This window comes from Vitis vinifera, chromosome 3, assembly GCF_030704535.1.
Source record: "Vitis vinifera cultivar Pinot Noir 40024 chromosome 3, ASM3070453v1".
NCBI lineage: Eukaryota > Viridiplantae > Streptophyta > Magnoliopsida > Vitales > Vitaceae > Vitis > Vitis vinifera.
In genome coordinates this window covers 2,311,079-2,330,715 of record NC_081807.1, presented here as the reverse complement: position 1 = coordinate 2,330,715, position 19,637 = coordinate 2,311,079, and the positions used below count along the sequence as shown (strand labels likewise).

The following is a 19,637-nucleotide window of genomic DNA, read 5'->3' as shown; positions in this document are numbered from 1 at the left end:
TGGAGGCGAAGGGGATGAGGGCAGCGAGTCATCTGCGTTGGTGTGCGTGAAGGTGAAGCGAGAAAGTGTAAGAGAATCGTAGCACATGAAACTCGTACACCGAAAGGGAAGATAAACTGCAACAGAGGAATCTGAAGGCTCCCTTGCACACGAAGCCATGGCCAACGCTCCCGATAATAAGCTCACTTCCTCAAGCTCCGAGCTCGACTTGGATCGCCCCAATCTCGAAGACTACCTTCCCTCCGGATCCATGCAAGAACCTCGCGGCAAGCTTCGCCTGTAACCATTTTTTAAAATTTAATTTTGTTTTTTTCTAATTTTGGACTGTTTGGTTGGCAAGAAAATTGGTGGATTTTTGTTGTTGTTTTGTTTTAGTGATTGTGGATTGGTGGATTGGTGGACTGTGTGCAGGCGTGATTTATTGGACATTTCGCCGACCCTAACCGAGGCTGCTGGGGCCATTGTTGACGTAATTCTCTGCAATTTTGCTCTGTTTGGTTGCTGAGAAAGGGCGGGAGGAAAATTGAGGCTTAATTTTGGATTTTAAGCATTGCTCGGTTGGTAATTTTCTTGCCTTAGGGAAAAAAAGTTTGCGTTGGTTTTGGCAAGATTAGTGCGGCATAACAGTGATTTTATATTTTCTCAGCAGCCAAACAGAGGGTAAAAGTTGAAAACTATTTGTATGTGTGTGTTCTCTTCTGAATTTGTTGAGCTTGTTTATGGATGTTCAGGACTCTTTCACACGATGTTTCAAGTCGAACCCTCCGGAGCCTTGGAACTGGAATGTGTATTTGTTTCCTCTTTGGTGTTTGGGAGTGGTAATTCGATATGGAATTTTATTTCCCACAAGGTTAGAGACTCGAATCAGCGTTGTTTCAAACAAATCCACGGTAGTTTAATTGTTTGGGGAATTTTTAGGGTCTTGTTTCTTAGAACAATTTCATCGTTGTTGGATCCAGTGTTGGTTTTCTTATGTCGTTAGAAATATCGTATTGCCTTTTACTCTATTGCATTTGGACATTTCCCTGATGATGGGGTTTGACATGTCTCACAGCAGTAAAGTATTTGAGGTCCATTTCAAGATAATGGTTATTGTTTATACACTCCTAATTTATGGTTAATGCACTATTGGGGCTCAATTATAATCCATTGTTTGGTTTTCTACTTTGACATTATCTCAAAATTTGGGGAGTTTGATGAATTCTGTGGTCATATTTACTTTTAGCTGGGCCAGACTGTAATACTTGCTATGATAATGAACTTGCATGATGTCACCTTTTAGCTATCTGATGCATCTCAATTTGATCTGCAGGGTTCTAGTACTCACACTGGGGTGGATAATATTCCTTTCATCCTTTATTCCAGTACATTTTCTATTGAAGGGAAACGATAAGTTGAGGAAAAAGTTGGAGGTGCATGCTCTTACTTGTGTGTATTTGTTCCTACTTTGAATCCAACTGCTTTGTGCTTCATGCTGGACTTCTCTATGTTTAAATATGCTCCTAATATTTGTAAAAGTAATACTTTACCATGAAGAGTTTGTATGCACAATCCACATACACATGCTCAAATAGCTTTTTCTCAGAATAATCACCTGCATCCCAGTATGTAACCACTACAAATGGCACCTTCAATTCACTGATCATATGCTTCTGAGGCTTTTAGGTTCTTGCTTATATTGGGATTAGATGAATAGCCCTGGGGGGTGATTGGAACGAGACATGTCCTAGTTTAAATTTTCTGTGTGCTAATGGTCCTTTTTCTTCCTCCTTTGATTGATTTTGTATATAAGTTAGTTACACTGGCTAACAAACGTACATCACCTTGGTTATCTTCTATTCAGAGATGTCTAGTGGAGTTAATTTGCAGCTTCTTTGTTGCATCATGGACTGGAGTTGTCAAGTACCATGGGCCACGGCCTAGCAGGAGGCCTCAGCAGGTATATCTGACTGTAATTTCTATTATTTAGATGTCATCTGATGTTAATTTACCTATAAATCCAAGTAATATGCTTGTATTTTCTGAAATTCCGTTCATGATTTGAACAGGTTTTTGTTGCCAATCATACTTCCATGATTGATTTTATCGTTTTAGAACAGATGACTGCATTTGCAGTTATTATGCAGAAGCATCCTGGCTGGGTTGGTAAGTGTTCAAAACGTAATCCACATATCTAGACACAGTACAATTCATTTTTCAGAAGCTTTCATTGTAATGAATTGCTAGTTTCTGCCTCGTGTGTGTGTGTGTTTTCTCTTCAAAATATCTGAAGTGCCCCTGACAGGCAGAAGCATTTCCAACCCAGTGAGTTTTGTATTAACTCCAGAAAAACCTGACATGATACATTAACTTCATAAAAAATGTGTGACATCTGGATGAAAATTACTGCTGGGGGTTTTGTTTGGATGGGGGCAGTGTCTTTGTTATTTTCTTACATAGTTCCATTATATTACTTCTAATAAGCTATATTCCATGATAGTGGAAAACTGTGTTTTTTCCTTTCAGTAAATTAGCCTTTTGGAAAAGATGAATTTTATTATTCAATGATAATGCGAACTGTATTTTTCCTTTCAGTAGATCATTTTTTTTAGAAAAGATAAATTTGATTAAATTAAAATGTAGATCTAATAAAAATAAATAAATCAAATTCTTCAAATTCTTGATCGAAAATTTTCCCATATTAGGAAATACTGAAAAAAAAGAACCATTTTACTTTTATTCGAGTTTGAAAAAGTTTGGAGTTCATGGTGAATTTCTACATCATACACAAGTGGAACTCTTCAAGGCTTGGCCTTTTTCTACCATGAATTGTTTCAAGTTGTTTAATGAATTAAGTCAAATTTATCATAAGGATAATGTTGTGAGTTAATATTGTGAACTGATTGGAGATGACTTCTTATTAAACTAGCATTTTCTGGCCATGAAAAAGTAAAACCCTGGTTCTACCCCTGATAACTATGGTCTAATTCAAGAGCCTAAAATGCTCCAAACTGGAAGTTAGTTAAACTTCATTTCATTGGATTTTCTGCGTGCAGTTTTCACTATTTGGGTTTCGTCCAATGTACTGAATGTCTGTGGATGTGCGTGTGTTTTCTGAATGAACAAAATTTTATTTGGGCATTTTAGATAGCTTACACTTTTCGATGTTGTCAGTATGGTATATGTGCAAGGCTAGATAAAAATTTTGAGGTGGATATCGTGATCATTGATACTGTAGCATTTATAAATTATAATTGGTCCGACTTCTTGACTGGTTGAGTAGTGTGTATCCTTGCGCTGTCTGCTAAGACCATAGCCATCATGAAAATCCCAGGGGAATAGAAGTGCTGTAGTCTATACTGGTTAAGGCAGAATACTAGTCATTGTCCTCCAGGAATTGTTCTCAAGGTTTTGAACTCTTTAGGATTGAGTTCAACTTCATTCACTATTAGAAGCGGAAATAATTCATGGATTTTGGGGAAATTTAAACAGTGTTCTCTATGTTCTCTCATTTATTTTTTTTTTTTCTATTTTTCTTAACCTACCATTACAAGTTGTCAACCATTCATTGCATGGTATGGAATAATTCAAATCAAGGGCCGTATTCTTAAGGTATTGAACACTTACGGAATTTTTTTGTTGTTTATGCATTTTATATAGGATTGCTGCAAAGTACCATTTTGGAGAGTGTAGGATGTATCTGGTTCAATCGTACAGAAGCAAAGGACCGTGAAATTGTTGCTAGGAAGTAAGTTTAAATAGAAAATGCTTAAAATATTTTATATCACAACACTGTCAATCTTATGATTTGAATTTGTGTTTTCAGGCTAAGGGATCATGTTCAGGGGGCTGACAACAACCCTCTTCTCATATTCCCAGAAGGAACTTGTGTGAATAACCACTACACTGTCATGTTCAAGAAGGTACTTGGTTTTTTTTTTTTTTAAATTTATTTAATTTTATTTATTTGTTTATTTTTTTAAAAGCAGGAATTGTTTGTGAAATATACGAAATGCCATGTTTTATTTCAGAATTGAATACTTTCTATATTTCTTCCCCTTTTCCCAGTGTTTTCCAGAAGGGACACATAGGTTGGTATATTCAGAAGGTTTTCACTTCTGGATGCTAAAATATTCATTCCTTATGCAAGTCCAGCTGATACCAGGCCTTTTTAATTTGGCTTAGACTTTAAGCAAGGGGAGTTATTTTTTGGGAATGACAATTATTTCTTACTCACTCTTTTGTTTCTTTGTTATGTTTAGGGCGCATTCGAACTTGGCTGCACTGTTTGCCCTATTGCAATAAAGTACAATAAGATTTTCGTTGATGCTTTCTGGAACAGTAAGAAGTAAGGAACATTGTTTGGTACTCTGATCTTTTGATTTGTATATGCTATGCAGTCAGTGAAAGCATTGAGTTGTTCACAAAAAGGGTTGCTTTTGAACATATCGCATTATGTTTTGCATTTATCCAATAATTATATTATTGTTTATGTTGCTGTCTGAAAAGCAAGCATTTGTGCTTCTGTTTTAAAATGCTTTTCATTCTGGAACAAATTTTCAGTTCAAGATGATGCGATGGGACATGGTCCTCCCATTTGATTTCTAGAAGTGATAATATAAATTCTATTTTCCATTCTTATTCTTTTCATTTATTTATTTTCCAATCCTTAAAGTTGTACAAATCAGAGGTTTTATGCAAATATTCGCTAGAATATCTCAATTGTCTGCTCTTAGCATGCATGTTTATGGTTAGTGGTAAGGTTGCTGTAAAACTTGATTTACATTGCAGTCTATGAAGACTCACTAATTGAATCACTTGTTTCTCAAGCCCAGACAAAGGATAAAAAAAACCAATGTCTGATGAGTTCCTTAGTTTATTTTTTTATTGAACCATCTATTATATATGCCTGAGTTATGTTAAAATACCTGGATATTCAGATATATTGATATGCTGTTGGTGGTATTAGAGGTATTATCTGAAGTGCATATCTTGTTTGCAGGCAATCCTTTACAATGCATCTTCTGCAGCTTATGACATCCTGGGCTGTCGTTTGTGATGTTTGGTACTTAGAGCCCCAAACATTGAAGCCAGGAGAGACACCCATTGAATTTGCAGAGAGGTGACTTATCTCTTCCTCAGTTTGAATAACTTAATGCTGGTATCTAACGTGTCTCTCTTAGAATTATGTCTGTAATCCACCACTAGGTTCATTTTTTAAGTAAAACGGAGGAGGAAATTCAGTGCCAAATGCTTAGCAATCCTTAACAATATATTTTGTTTGAATTGGATACTCTTTGCAGGGTCAGGGACATAATTTCTCTTCGAGCTGGTTTGAAAAAGGTTCCTTGGGATGGATATTTGAAGTACTCTCGCCCTAGCCCAAAGCATAGAGAGCAGAAGTAAGTCAAAATATTTTCTAATATCTTCTATGGTTGATCATTCCAAGTTGTTTCCGCCAGGATGAGGGCTAAACATATGCACTTCTGTTGTCACTGCATGCATCATCCATTGAATGCTCCCAGCCATTCAGCCTCATGACTATATTGGCTGGTCTTTTGTTACCCTGACCTTTTTGTTTGATGTTTTCTCCATGCTGCTATTATGGGATATGCTAATTTATTTTATTTGGTAACTCACATTTTCCAAGATATTTCGGGCTTTGTTTGCCCTTTTGTGTAAAGGGAATATGAGTCCCCATTTTTCTTTACTGCATTTACTCTTATCATACCCATTCTCACATCGGCACCCCACCTCAGCATGTTATTTAACTTATAATTTTTGTTTCAAAGGGACATTTTACGCCTCTTCATAATTTAATTACAAAGTTTTCCATACTGGGTCGATTATCCTTTTATGAGCTGGATTACCTAACTGGTTTTAGAAATGAGGAAAATTGAAGATTATGATATCTCTAAACTCTCGAGTTATTTTTACATATGCAGGCAGCAGAGCTTTGCTGATTCAGTGTTACGGCGCCTGGAAGAGAAGTGATATACATATTACATCTTCTGAAGTAAGTGTTTCGTGTTTGTTCAGGCATCACATTCCTTGCTGCACACCTGATTTCCCCCCCTAGTGGTTGGTAAAAAATTTCTTGGAAGACACTCTAAGACCTGTGTACAATTTTGCATCTCAAAATAAGATTGTCTTATATGATTATTGATTGTATCAGTGAACTGTGGAAATATTGCTACTGTTTCGAACCTGTCATGGTAATTGATCCAATTTCTAGCAGCTGTATAACGTCTCAGATAAAATTCTTCAAACGTTTGTACTGAAACCGTGGATTAGTAGACGTCCTTGGTCTTGAAAGTTGGACAGGCATTTGCAGTAGTGAATGCAGATTGTTACTGGACTCTTTTTAAGGCAGGTGAATGTCCATATCTATTTCAATTGAAGTTTGGGACCCATAGACTTGAGGAAGAGGTAGTCCATGTATTGTCGCATAAGCTCTCAGGCCAGCACTTACAGTGTGGGTGGAAATTTTAATGTCTGAATATTAATGCCAGAACAAAAATAACATCATCCATGTGCAAAATTACAGAGTGCGTTTGAGAGTTATTTTAGAAAATATTTTTAATATTTTTAACACTTAAATGATATAAATTTTTAATTATTACGAATGTTAGAAACCTTTTTTATAATCACTTCGAACATGTTTTTAAAGTGTGTTTGGTAGTAATTTTGAGAAGTATTTCTAATTTTTTTATTACTTGAAAAATAAAATTTTTTAAGTATTAAAATTATTAGAAATACTTGTCAAAATTACTGTTAAACATATTTTTAAAGTATTTTTAATAGTAATTTTAAAAAGTGTTTTTAATATTTTTTACATTTAAAATTTTTTATTCTCAGGTATTGGAAATGTCAAAAACATTTTTTAGCATCTCTAATATTTGAAAAATAATAATTTTTAAGTGTTAAAAATATTAGAAACAACAATTTTTAAAATCATTAGTAAATAAACTCTTAATATGGTTTGGTTCATAACGTCTAATATTTACGCTAATGGATAGAAAAAATCATTTTGCTATTAACTATTCAGAAAATACATGTTAAATTAAACTGTGTTCAGCAACGTTTTTGAAAATAATTTGAAATTTTTTCGAAAATAGAAATCTGAAAATTTGAAATGTGGTATTTTAATTTCAATTATGTTTATATAATTATTTTTAAAAAATAAGTAAAAATGATTTAAGATAATTAAAATATGTTTTTAGAACAATGTTTTAAAGAAAAAATTATGGCACATGTTTATAATTATGAAAGACAGTTTTCAATTATTAAAAAAATATATATATTTTTATAATTCTTTGAAAACACATTCCTTAACAAGACTTCGTGGAAAGAGTCGAAAGACTAAAGAGAGGCTTCATGGAATGAAGGATCGACCCGAGGAATGGAAAATAGACAATCAATTACAATCGTTCACATTTTCCCTAATCCTATTTTCAATTTATTTCACTTAATAATTATTTTATGTAAAAATTAAATAATTTAAATATATAATTTTTTTATTAATTTTAATTATACTTGATTTTTTTTATAATAAATATAAAAGAATCATTTTTCTTTAACCATTTTTATTATTATTATTTCTAGATAACCCAAAGTATAACCTAAATATATAAATATAAGGATAATGACAGCTCTAATTTTTATTTTTAATTAAATATTGTCTTAGATTATGATATTAATTTAAATTATTTGCCTTTTACCGGTCAATGATGGTAATATGACTAAATTTTCTATGGAGTAAGCAAAACGCTGCTAAAAAGAAAAAGAAAATTAATTCATAGACTAAAAAAATTAATAACAATAAAAAATAAAAAATAGCGATTTATTTAATGCCATGCCAGCTGTCACCCTCCTTAGGAAAAATATTTGTCTTTTAGTATGAGTTGAATAAGGAAAATTATTTTTAAAAATATATTATTTTAATACAGTCGTCGTTTCCCGCTACGGATCGAGCGGGGACCGAAGGGCTGACGAAGTCTTTGTCAAAGTCTTCGCAATCACATTGCGTCTGCTCTTCTTCTGTTCTGCTTCGCGGTTTCCTTCTTTTCACACCTTGACCTTTCTCCGAAGATGCTAACGTGCACACCGGTGGTCCCTCCCCTGAACTCCACCCCTCTGCTCCATATAACTCCTTCTCTCTCCAATCCACCACTCTCCGTACCACTCCGCCATGGGTTCTGCTACGCTGCTTCTCGCCCTATCCTTCCTCTCGGTGCTCATCACTGCGCCGAGAGCTCAGGCCAGCTTCAAATGCAGCTCCGGCCCCACCTGTAACGCTCTCGTCGGCTACGTCTCCCCCAACACCACCACTCTATCCGCCATCCAGACTCTCTTCGGCGTCAAAAACTTTCGAACTCTACTCGGCGCCAACTCCCTCCCGGCCTCGACCCCAACGAACCAAAGCGTAGCCGCGAAGGACAAGATCGTCATCCCCTTCCGCTGCCGCTGCTCTAACGGAACCGGAATTTCGAACCACCGGCCGGTGTACACTGTGCAGAAGGACGACGGACTGTACCACATCGCGGCGGAGGTGTTCGCGGGACTGGTGACGTATCAGGAGATTCAGGCGGTGAACAACATTTCGGATGCGAATTTGATTGAAGTAGGGCAAGAGCTGTGGATTCCGCTGCCGTGTAGCTGCGATGAGGTGAATGAATCGAAGGTGGTGCACTACGGGCACGTGGTGGAATCCGGAAGCTCCGTGGCGGAGATCGCGGAGAAGTACGGAACCACCGAAGAGACGCTGTTGGAGCTCAACAACATTACAGATCCCAAGAATCTTAAGGCCGGTGATGTCCTTGATGTTCCCCTCAAAGGTCTTTCCCCTTTTCCCCTTCAAATCTGATTTGATTCATTCAATTAATAGCTTTTTTACGCTTCTTGAGTAGAGCACTAAGCAAATTAGGAGTTATTGAGCTTGGATCCATAGATTCTAAAGATCAAATCAAAGAATTGATTTATGTGATTTATGTAACTGCATTAAAACCGAAAGGATGATCGGAAGCAATGGTTGATTTTTGGAGTCATGAAAACCTACATTTTGCTACAAAAGAACCCGAAAAAAGCCAGGCCTAGGCCATACAACACTCAAATTCACCCAATTTGTTTGAGACTTTAAATCCATGTCAGTATCACTGCTATGAACTCGGCTTCTGTGATGCTTTCTTGTTCATTTGTTATAAATGTATGATGATTGTTTGTTTATCAACAGCTTGTACTTCTGTGGTAAAGAACACCTCATTGGACTACCCATTACTCCTCTCTAATGGTACTTATGCCTACACTGCAAACAATTGTGTGAAGTGCCAGTGTTATTCTGCAAACAACTGGACGTAAGTTTATCACTTGATGGTTTGCAACATTGGGTTCCTCCCTTTTCCCTTGTTAGCTTCACGTAGACTGATTCTTTCTGAATTTTTTTTTTTTGCTTCATTTTTGGACTGATGGGTCAGATTACAATGTGAGCAATCCGGGCTTAATATAACAAATGGAACGTGCCCTAGCATGGAATGTGGGAGTAGTGGTTTATCCATTGGCAACTCCACATCTACCACTTGTAACAGGACAACCTGTGCCTATGCTGGTTACACCAACCAAACAATCTTCACAAGCCTTGTTGAGTCCACTTGTTCATGTAAGTTCACATTACGCGTTTTGATGCATTATTTTGAGTTTGTATGTTCCGTTAATAGAATGAGTGGGGGCATTTATAAGCCTGAATATAGCCTAAGTGCTATGTGAGTGAGTTAGCCAACTCGACTCGAAGCCAATACGTTTTTCATGGGTTTGGGTTGAGCATAATCAAGTCTTTGTCAAATTTGTGTTGATTGCATAATCCATTTAATAAGTTGATAGTTTTTGGATCATTCCCTATAATATGAATTTAACCCGAATTGACCTATTTAATAATTCCATTAGTTAATCTAATTATAATTTTAAATTATTTAACCTAACCCCATATTTGATTCATTTCAAATTTATTTTTAAATAAATAGATGAATCGAGTCATAAACACATTTGGTCGAGGCATTAATTATATAGACTTGTACAAAATCTAATTCAACCTAATTATTAAATATGATGACTTGATTATTAAATGGGTTGAATGATTATAGGACATATTACCTGTTTAATAATTAGGCTTGACATGATTATTCGTAATCGGGCTTGAGTTGATCTATGCAGTAAAATGCTTAGATTTTGACTCAACATGAACACAATCCACTAAGACAAATACCTGTATTTGAAGATTACTGTTTCTTGAGATGTCGCACCAATTGTTACATGGGTGGTTGTTGTGGTTTTGGACTTGGCCCAAGTCTTCATTTGATTTTCAACAATCAAATTTTCTTATGGTCACAAGAACCAAAATACATTAATCTTTTCTTCACATGATCTTTCTCGCTTGCTAGCTATTCTTATCAACTGAAGACTCATGTGTTTGTTCTTGTTGGCAAACAGCTACTAACAATGCTCCCAGCTATGCTTCGAAAATCACTCTGCCCAGTTGGAGATGGAACTTTGTTTTCATAGTAAGCCAATTGGTTATGCTTTATCTTCATCATTCCCAGTAGGATTTCTATGCTTCTCTATCATTTCTTCTGCATTTTTGTTGCGGCATCTGTTCCAATCCGCTGGTCATTCTAATGTTAGTGTCTATTTTTGAGTTTAATTTTGGTGGTGTATTTTTGTACTGGTTAGTTTCGTGAATAAAGAATGGGCAGAAAGTAAAACCTTTTTTTCTTGAGTGATGATGTGATTTTGGTTCTCCCTGATCTAGCAACTGAGGCCAATGACACAATAAAAACCCAAAATTTTAGTCTCTTACAAGTTACAACATATACCAAATTCTTGCATTTTAAACATTGTTTTCTCTCACTTTGAATATCAACATTTTCTCTTCATCTTTCCTGGATGTTTTTTTCTTTTTCTTTTTTTTTTTTTAGTTTTTATTTATTATTAGTTATTATTATTTTTTATAAATTTCATATACAAAGTCAATACCAACATGTTCTCTCTTCTCCAATTTTTTATAATTTATTTTTCTTTCACATTTTTTTTTCTTTTCAAAAGTATCATGCTTAATACACAAATTATAGAAATTCTATGAAATTTTGAAAGCTAATGCTCAAATTTGAAGTAGGATACTTAGGGCTGTTTGATTATATTCTTTGAAACTTGTTTTTAAAAATTGTATTTTATTTTTTAATTCAAAAACATTTTTTAAAAATATGGTCAAATGGATCCATATCTTCATTTTTTTTTTTTAAAAAAAAAGGTGAAAATTATTTTTTATTTCAATTTATTTTTAAAAATTATTTTCAAAAAATAATTGTCAAACAGTATTAGAAATTTGTAAAAAACAATTTTTTGTTTTTAAATCACATAATCAAATATGCTCTTAATTACTAAGAGTTTGTTTGTGAATTTTTTTCAAAAATATTTTTTGAAAACAAATTTTAAAAATAGTTCTTGATTTCATGAAAAAGTTTTCAAAATATTTTTCATATGCTTAGATAACTATAAAAATACTTGAAATTTATTCCGTAAAGCAATCCATTTTAAAAAAATTTAAATAATTTTTAAGAATATAAGTTAAGTCTTTTAACATTTCTATAAGAGTTTTTATATTTTATATTAAAAATATGAAAAATAATTATAATTAAATTTTATACATTTTTAAATTATATTAATTTTAATATAAAAGAAAAAAATAAATTAAAAAAATTAAAAAAGAAGAAGAAAGAAAGTATATTTAGTATTCATGTTTCCTCCAGTTTTCTTTACTCGTAAACATGTCTTAGTCACGTGATATTCCTCTAGCATGGATATGAATCCAAGGCGTGGACAGTGGCCTAGCATTTGCGGTGGAGCAGTGGTAGGTAGCCTAGCCCGTCCCATTGCCATCCCTATTCACAGAGCGTTTGCCAAGCATTTGATTTCCATACCCAACCGCACTAGCTGGAAGTGGGATCGTGGATGGCCCTAGTCTAGTTTTGTTAATTTTGTTTGTTCCCTTGATAATTCCATCAAGTGCTTATCTTTAATCTTTAGCTTCAGCCTTCAGTGGGATAGTTGTGTTTTCCTAATCCTTAGCATTGTTTGGAAGAAAGTAGGCAGTTAAGAAAACCCAAATCCTCCCTCTCAATTTTCTTTTCTCCTTCTCTATCAAATTCCTCTATGATTGGACCATTGATTCCTTCATTCCATCGAAATCCATCCATATCCCTCCTGTCCACTTTCAAATGGTATGTTTCTTTTGTACGTCAGTTCTCAATCACACACCTTTCCATTTCACTTTACAACAAGTCTCTTTTATAAATCACTTTTTAGGGACTAATTTTGGAAATATATTCATACACATTCCAATACTATGTTTCCTTTTGTAAAGCCCAGATGGCCAGAGATATGATCCAATACAAATTCTTTAAAACACACATTCACCTTCAAATTTCTAATATATGCCCAAAATACCCTTTTCAGTCTTCTCTTTTATATTCGACTTCTTCATTATTTTCTCAACAACAAATCCTTATATAAAATATCTTTTAAATTATGTTTTTGTTCCTAAAAGGTAATAAATAAAGAAAAAAAAAGAAAATGATTTTCTCTTGTTTAATTGTTTTATGAAAAATATGAAATAAAATTAAATATAAATCAAATTAGTAAAAATACTTATGTATTTTTAAAGTATTTAATCTTTATAAAAAATGTTAAAATAAATCAAATGAATTTGAAGTAGTATATAAAAATTACTTATTGATTTCGAATCTATTTTTTTCACATTTACTTTTACTTTTCTTTTTTATTTTTTTTATTCCATTTTTTCTTAAATTTTAAGATAACCCGTCTTCCATCTTAAAATAGTTGAAAAAAAATTAAAAATAATCTAAATTTGATTTAAATGTGATAAATCTAAAAAAAGAAAAAAGAAATGGTAATAAAATAAAATAACTCATCTTGTAGTGTCCAAATTTAAAAGGTTGGACATTGTGCAAATGTTCAAGCCCATCAGGTTGAATATTTGTAAATATGTTAGATACTAAAAAGGGTTCAGATTTGGAAAGTCGGATGGATATCATGTAATTGTTTGTCACCGACATTCAAATAAGATGAATGTGCATTTCTCTTTAAGGATAATTTGGTTATTTCATAGAGAGCCATTGTGTCTTAAAATGATTCATTACTTTAACTAATGCCAAAAGAAATTAAGTAGACGTAAATATAATTTTCATTTTAAAATAGTATTTTAAAAAAATTCAGTCACATATGTGGTGCCTTCTCCCACATGTCTTTCCACATGGCATCGTCCTAGTTGGACCACGTGTCACTCCTTTTATCACTGTTCGGACAACTTTCAAGACATTCGAAAACATCATATCCCGACCATTTGTACCACCGAACGGGCTACACTTCCCTAACAACCCCAAATCTTCTCGAGTGTGTAAGGATTTGGTTGTCTGATACTTGAATGACTGATGAGATCTTTTCCATCCTTAAGTCTATATGAACGGACTATCACAATCAGTCCTATACGTTCAACAAGTTGAAGGGACGACAAGTTGTATCATAACACACCGTCTGACACAGCTCCAACTGTCTTGCAGTTGTGATGATTGCCTTGTCACTACTGAGTAGCCATCATTACAAGGGCCAACTCAGTATTACTATGCCTCATTTGAGCATTATAAAAATCCTAGTGTAATAGAACAAAGGGGGGCATTACTATGAGTTCTCTCACCTACTCTGTCTCTAAGAGTTTCTATTTATTTCAAAATTTGACTTAGGCTTTGAAGGGTATGTCTGGACAACCCGTCCGAACATCTTCGCGTAGGAAACAGAGAGCCCAGATTCCAGCATTTCAACAAGAGCTTTCGTTGTCATTGCCAAAGGGAGGAATACATCATTAGTTGATCCGGTATCAACAACATAGTAATAATAATTACTTGTACTTATAGAAGTTAATCAACAACATAGTAATAATATACTTATAGAAGTTAATGTAGCCATTGTCTAATTTGCTTATCTCAAAGCTTGATAATCCTATTTTGATATATTAATATTTGAATAAAAAATTCTCCAAGGCCCCAACCAGCCTCGCAAGGTGGATATGAAATAATGGAATGAACAGGTCAACAGTGGTGCCTCTGAAATTCCGAATGAGTAAGAGGCTACATCGCACGTGATCCCTGTAGCCAAACTCTTGCACTTCCACCTTTTCCTCCACTTCCCACTAAAACCCTCCCACTCTAAACCTCAGCACCACCGTGCGCATTAGCACCTACCCCTGGCCATGGGTTCTGCTACTCTGCTTCTCGCCCTATTCTTCCTCTCCGTGCTCACCACTGTGCCCAAAGTTCAGGCAGCCTTCACCTGTAACTCCACCACCAGGTCCACCACCTGCAGCGCTCTCATCGACTACGTCTCCCCCAACACCACCACTCTATCTGCCATCCAGACTCTCTTCGACGTCAAAAACCTTCGAACTCTACTCGGCGCCAACTCCCTCCCGACCTCGACCTCGCCGAACCAAAGCGTAGCCGCGAAGGACAAGATCGTCATCCCCTTCCGCTGCCGCTGCTCTAACGGAACCGGAATTTCGAACCACCGGCCGGTGTACACTGTGCAGAAGGACGACGGACTGTACCACATCGCGGCGGAGGTGTTCGCGGGACTGGTTACGTATCAGGAGATTCAGGCGGTGAACAACATTTCGGATGCGAATTTGATTGAAGTAGGGCAAGAGCTATGGATTCCGCTGCCGTGTAGCTGCGATGAGGTGAATGGATCGAAGGTGGTGCACTACGGGCATGTGGTGGAAGCCGGGAGCTCCGTGGAGCTGATTGCGGAGGAGTACGGCACCACTCAGGAGACGTTGTTGAGGCTCAACGGCATTACAGATCCCAAGAATCTTCAGGCCGGTGCTGTTCTTGATGTTCCTCTCAAAGGTCTTTTGCTTTTCTCCTATTTTTCCAAACCACTTTTTTTTAATTTATCTGCACTTTTCAGATTCAGAAACATAGAAGTAGATGAGTGATTTTTTTGGTTCGAATTAGGTAACAAAAACGCTTTTCCTAATAGTAGAAGGGTATGAATGTAATTATCAGGAAAATTCTTCAGCTCGGAGGTTCTGCTTAATTTGATCGAACAAAATTATACTTCAGTTTTGTTTTTGTTTTTAAACATTTATGGTGATATTTATTTAAGGATTCAAGGCTCAGTTTGGATCACTCAAATTGCTGGGGAAAGAAAACAGGGGAGGAACTCAACGGAAATTGCAGAGGAAAAAATTATTCAAAAATTGATGTATCTTTACATATTCATTCAAGAGAAATGAGAGCATAGAATTTGATTCAGTTCATTTGGAGCTTTATCTGTACTTGTCAGTGTAAGAAAAGTATGAAATTGATGACTGATTTTTGGGTTTCAAGTTTCAACTAGGCAACAAAAATGCTAAATGATTGAAATTGTTTTTTCCCCTCTCAAGAGAATGACATGAATGTAATTATTTGAAAAATTATGGGTTATTATTTCTTTTATTTGAAAAAGTAGATTTGCTTGAATAATGTTAGTCATAATCCACTATTCTGTCCTTTTTTTGGGGAACATTTACCATTCTTATTTGTGGATTTATGCGTTTTGATATAAGGTGATGAGAAGTGAAAGGATGGAATGATTGAACTGAAGTAAAGTTTCTGCAAAATTATATGGCACTCGATAATTTTGAATTTTCTCTTTTATCTCTATATGGGGTATTTGAAAAAACTTGAGGATTTTAATAATTGAGTTAGTACTTTGGTACACTCAATTGGGTCACTTTTGGAGTTGTGAAAAAGCAATAAGTTTGATGTATGATTGGAGCAAGACTGAGAGGCTGATACTTGGCTCTTAGTACCTTGGCATTTTCTGTTGCACGCGTAGTTAAATTTGAGGACACAAATGATTTTGACATTACCCTAGGAAGGAAAAATAATTGGTATGCACTGTTGTATTGCCCCTTATTTTGGGGCATGTTGAAGTATTGCCCCTTTTTTTGGGGCATGTTGAAATAAATAGGAACAGGACTGCCAAATGAAGAACTAGGGTCCATGAGTGAAATAGTGTAGAGGATATATACATTTGTTTTCGATTTATTGAGCTAATATGGGCACCACATGACTTGTCTTTGGCTAGTGTTTTGGAATCATATGAAGGGTATGTTTGCTTTGGTATGCTGTTTTGTTGAATATATGTCCATTACTAGAGCCCTCCTATTCCAGATAAAAATTGAAAAACATTTGTTTTGTTTTTCCCTCTTGGATAAACTGCATCTGAATGCTACTAGTGTAGCTCATTCACTGAGTGTCCTCCAATAATCCTCTCAAACGTCGAAATGTGTATGCTAATTTATTTACTAGTTTGTGCATGCTAGATTAGAAAGTGTATAAAAATAATAGTAATTTTTCACGAGTCATCCTATTAATTATACAATGGGATTGCCATTAATGCTTATGATATAAGCTGGATGTGCTTATAGTTTGGGAAAATCTTGGCCTAAGGAAGTTTAATTCAGCTGAACTCATTGATATTGTACTATTCCTTCTCTCCTCTAAGGCTCTAACTTGGCTTCAACCCTCTTCAGCCCTGCCCAAGTTGGTTGACCCAGATGCTAACATTTATCCTATGCTGCTAGCCATCTGAAACAACTCCTAGACAAATGGGTGGGTTATATCCCGTTACTGACTCACTATTCATGACCAAAGCCAATGGAGCCTTCAAAAGCCCCAAGTCCATGTCTCTGATTTTCTGTGATACTTTCTTAATCTCTGTTAATTGTCTATTAAAAATTTATGTTTTCTCTTTTTTTCTATTCTCAGCTTGTACATCAATGGTAGCAAATAACAACTCATTAGACTATCCTTTACTTGTCGCTAATGGTACATATGTCTACACCGCCAACAGTTGTGTAATGTGCAAGTGTGATTCTGCGAACAACTGGACGTAAGTCAATCACTCTAAGGTCTCCAATTTCTAGTCACTCCTTTCCCTTTGTTATCTTCCCATAGACTAACTTCATTTTTTCTTTTCCATTTTTGGATTGATTGTCAGATTACAATGTGAGCCATCCCAGCTTAAGCTATCCAATAGAACGTGCCCTAGCATGCAATGTGAAGGTAGCAGTTTGTATATAGGCAACAGCACCTCTGCTGGTTGTAACCGAACGACCTGTGCCTATGCTGGTTACACCAGTCAAATGATCCTCACAACCCTTGTTGAGGGGAACGCTTGTTCAGGTAAGGTCATATCATGAATTTTGATGCATTATCTTCAGTTCTTATATCCTGTTAATCTAGCGACTAGCCATGAATATTGCTTAAGCACCATGCTACCTATGTCACTAAATGAAAATTTTCATTTGGTATATTCCACCATTGATGTGTGTTCCAGCCATCTAGGTGACATGGTGAGATTAGGAAAATGAGAAACAACTTCCAATAGAAGTCCCCTCACGCTCTTCCCCTCAATTCCCTGATATTGCCCATTAATACATAGGCATCTCTAGTGATTTTGGGCATGACCCTGATCGTCCATGTTGCCCATCGTTATAATTTTCCAAATCATTTTTGTATACTAACACCAGCACAAGTGCATTAGACCGGTTCTTCAGTAGACAGTTATTCAAACTGGGTTTGTTTCAATTAATGGTCAACTGAAAATTCATGCAGTTCTAACTCATGAAAATTTAACTTTCATGCTTACTAACATTATTGTCAACCGGATTGTTTTTCCCTGTTGGCAAACAGCTAGTAATGATGCTCAAAAGATCGGTCTACAAGTCTGGAGCTGGGCCTTCCTTTTCATCTCGTCAATTGCTCTCGCTTGGTCTTCAATTTTTTCAGTAAGATCTCTGTAGCTTTGTACCATTACTTGAAGTTTTTTCTTGGTATCTGCATCTCCCCGTGTTCAAAATAAATGTCAGTGTATGAGCAAATTTCCGCGAAATGTATATTGTTTGTATCCTCCTCTTTGAGTTAAATGTTAATGTCCCAGCAATTTATTTTTTCTCTCTCTCATCAGTAGTGAATGTGCAGAAAACTAAACCCTTTTTCTTCTGATTCTCCATTTTTGCTTATTCCATGGGGTGCTTTATGCTACTCATTTGAACATTGCTTGTAGTAAATTATGGCGACAATTTCCGGGAAGAATGACTTCCGGGATAAAAGAAAGCATGTTACCGGTGGAATCATCGGGGAGGGGAAATTGTAAGATCTGTTTGGGAATGTTCTTAAAATAGTTTCTGAAGAATATGAAGAATGTTTTATAAAGCTACTGATTCTGTATAATTGTTTGTTTTTTTTTTTTTAATTTTTTAATAGGAAATTGTAAGGCCCTGTTTGGAAATGTTCTTAAAACAGTTTTTGAGTCGGTGTAAGGCTATGTTTGGTATGGGAAAAATGGAGGGAAAGAAAATAGAGAGGAGAAATGGAAGGAAATAAAAAAATGAAGGAAAATAGAAAATAAATTTAAAATTAATAAATTAATTATATATATATATATTTAAATTTATTTTATTTATTTGATTTAATTAAATAATTTTAAAATGTATAAAATTTTAATCAATTTTAATTATATTTTATTTTCTTTCTTATTTTTCACGGTGAAATCAAACATGTTAACTGCTTTTTTTTCTTTCCTTCGGTGAATTTTTATAAAAAAAATAGTTTTTTGAAAATCTGTTAGGAGTGCATATTTTATTTTATTTTTTATCAGTGTTTTAAATAACAATTGAAAATTTACAGAACATTTTATAAAGCTACTCATTATGAGTAATTGTATAATATTTTCCCGGGAAAAACTGTTTTTTAAAATAAAATTTTATTTTTAGAAACAATTTAAAAGTGTGTTTTATTTTTTATTTTTAAGAATTGTTTTCAAAGGTCTACTAAGCATAAATAAATATTAAAAAAAAAAAATCAAAGTGTAAAAATGGGAGGGTAAGAATAAGCAAATAAGATTACGAAATCACGTGTCTATTTTTTGGTAGGCTGTCACATTTTATTCCTTTTATAGAAGTTATTTTTCGGAATCATCGAATGACTTACTGAAAATTTGGAACGTAGTTGGCTAGCATGGACCTACAAACTGAGTTGTCTCGCTGCAAAATCATTATCCCAAATGACAGAAACCTTATTACATTATTATTATTATTATTAAGATAATGTTATGTTACAAAATTCTCCTTTTCCATACCATACCCACAAATGGGCCGATACCATAGAACTTTCAATAAAAAAACCCGTTTGATAGTCATTTTATGAAGCGTTTTTATATCTAAAATTTTTTATTATTCAATTATTAAAAATATTAAAAAGGTTTTTTTAAAATCATTTTCATACGCATTCGAAATTATTTTCTAAAAACATATTTTTACAAAATTAGAAAGGATAAATTTTTTATTTAAAAATATTTTCTTCTATAAATTTTGTCCTAAAACAATAATATTTTTAAAATAAATTTGAATTTTTTTTGTTTATATTCTAATATTTTGATTTTCGAATAAAATTTTATTTTTATTTTGAAAATTATTATCTAGAATTCCAAGGCATTGACGAACACATAGGAAAAAAAATATATAATTAAATAATTTTAAAAAAAAA

General features: G+C 34.5%; 3 protein-coding genes across 5 annotated transcripts; all 3 read left to right on the top strand.

Annotated features, from left to right (window-relative positions):
• On the top strand, positions 1-6,216 carry LOC100243463 (glycerol-3-phosphate acyltransferase 9). 2 transcript variants are annotated; one of them, XM_010647912.3, is made up of 12 exons: positions 1-279; positions 376-469; positions 732-850; positions 1,313-1,412; positions 1,844-1,939; positions 2,049-2,145; positions 3,640-3,727; positions 3,806-3,902; positions 4,242-4,327; positions 4,982-5,101; positions 5,283-5,381; positions 5,925-6,216. In XM_010647912.3, the coding sequence occupies exons 1-12, from the start codon at positions 158-160 to the stop codon at positions 5,971-5,973; spliced, it is 1,167 nt and encodes a 388-aa protein (XP_010646214.1). In that variant the 5' UTR covers positions 1-157; the 3' UTR covers positions 5,974-6,216. The 2 variants fall into 2 exon arrangements, with proteins under 2 accessions (XP_010646214.1, XP_002281458.1); XM_002281422.5 differs by having other exon boundaries at positions 2-279; positions 412-469.
• Positions 6,217-7,969: 1,753 nt separating this feature from the next.
• On the top strand, positions 7,970-10,747 carry LOC100257272 (lysM domain-containing GPI-anchored protein 2). The gene is made up of 4 exons (XM_002278724.3): positions 7,970-8,816; positions 9,212-9,332; positions 9,453-9,634; positions 10,462-10,747. Exons 1-4 carry the CDS (start codon positions 8,171-8,173, stop codon positions 10,572-10,574), a joined length of 1,062 nt encoding a protein of 353 aa, XP_002278760.2. The 5' UTR covers positions 7,970-8,170; the 3' UTR covers positions 10,575-10,747.
• Positions 10,748-14,108: 3,361 nt separating this feature from the next.
• On the top strand, positions 14,109-18,316 carry LOC100262384 (lysM domain-containing GPI-anchored protein 2). Of its 2 annotated transcripts, XM_059735809.1 has the most exons (5): positions 14,109-14,948; positions 16,857-16,980; positions 17,089-17,273; positions 17,784-17,878; positions 18,157-18,316. In XM_059735809.1, exons 1-5 carry the CDS (start codon positions 14,294-14,296, stop codon positions 18,157-18,159), a joined length of 1,062 nt encoding a protein of 353 aa, XP_059591792.1. In that variant the 5' UTR covers positions 14,109-14,293; the 3' UTR covers positions 18,160-18,316. The 2 variants fall into 2 exon arrangements, with proteins under 2 accessions (XP_059591792.1, XP_002278742.1); XM_002278706.5 differs by lacking the exon at positions 18,157-18,316 and having other exon boundaries at positions 14,110-14,948; positions 17,784-18,042.
• The last annotated feature ends 1,321 nt before the right edge of the window (positions 18,317-19,637 follow it).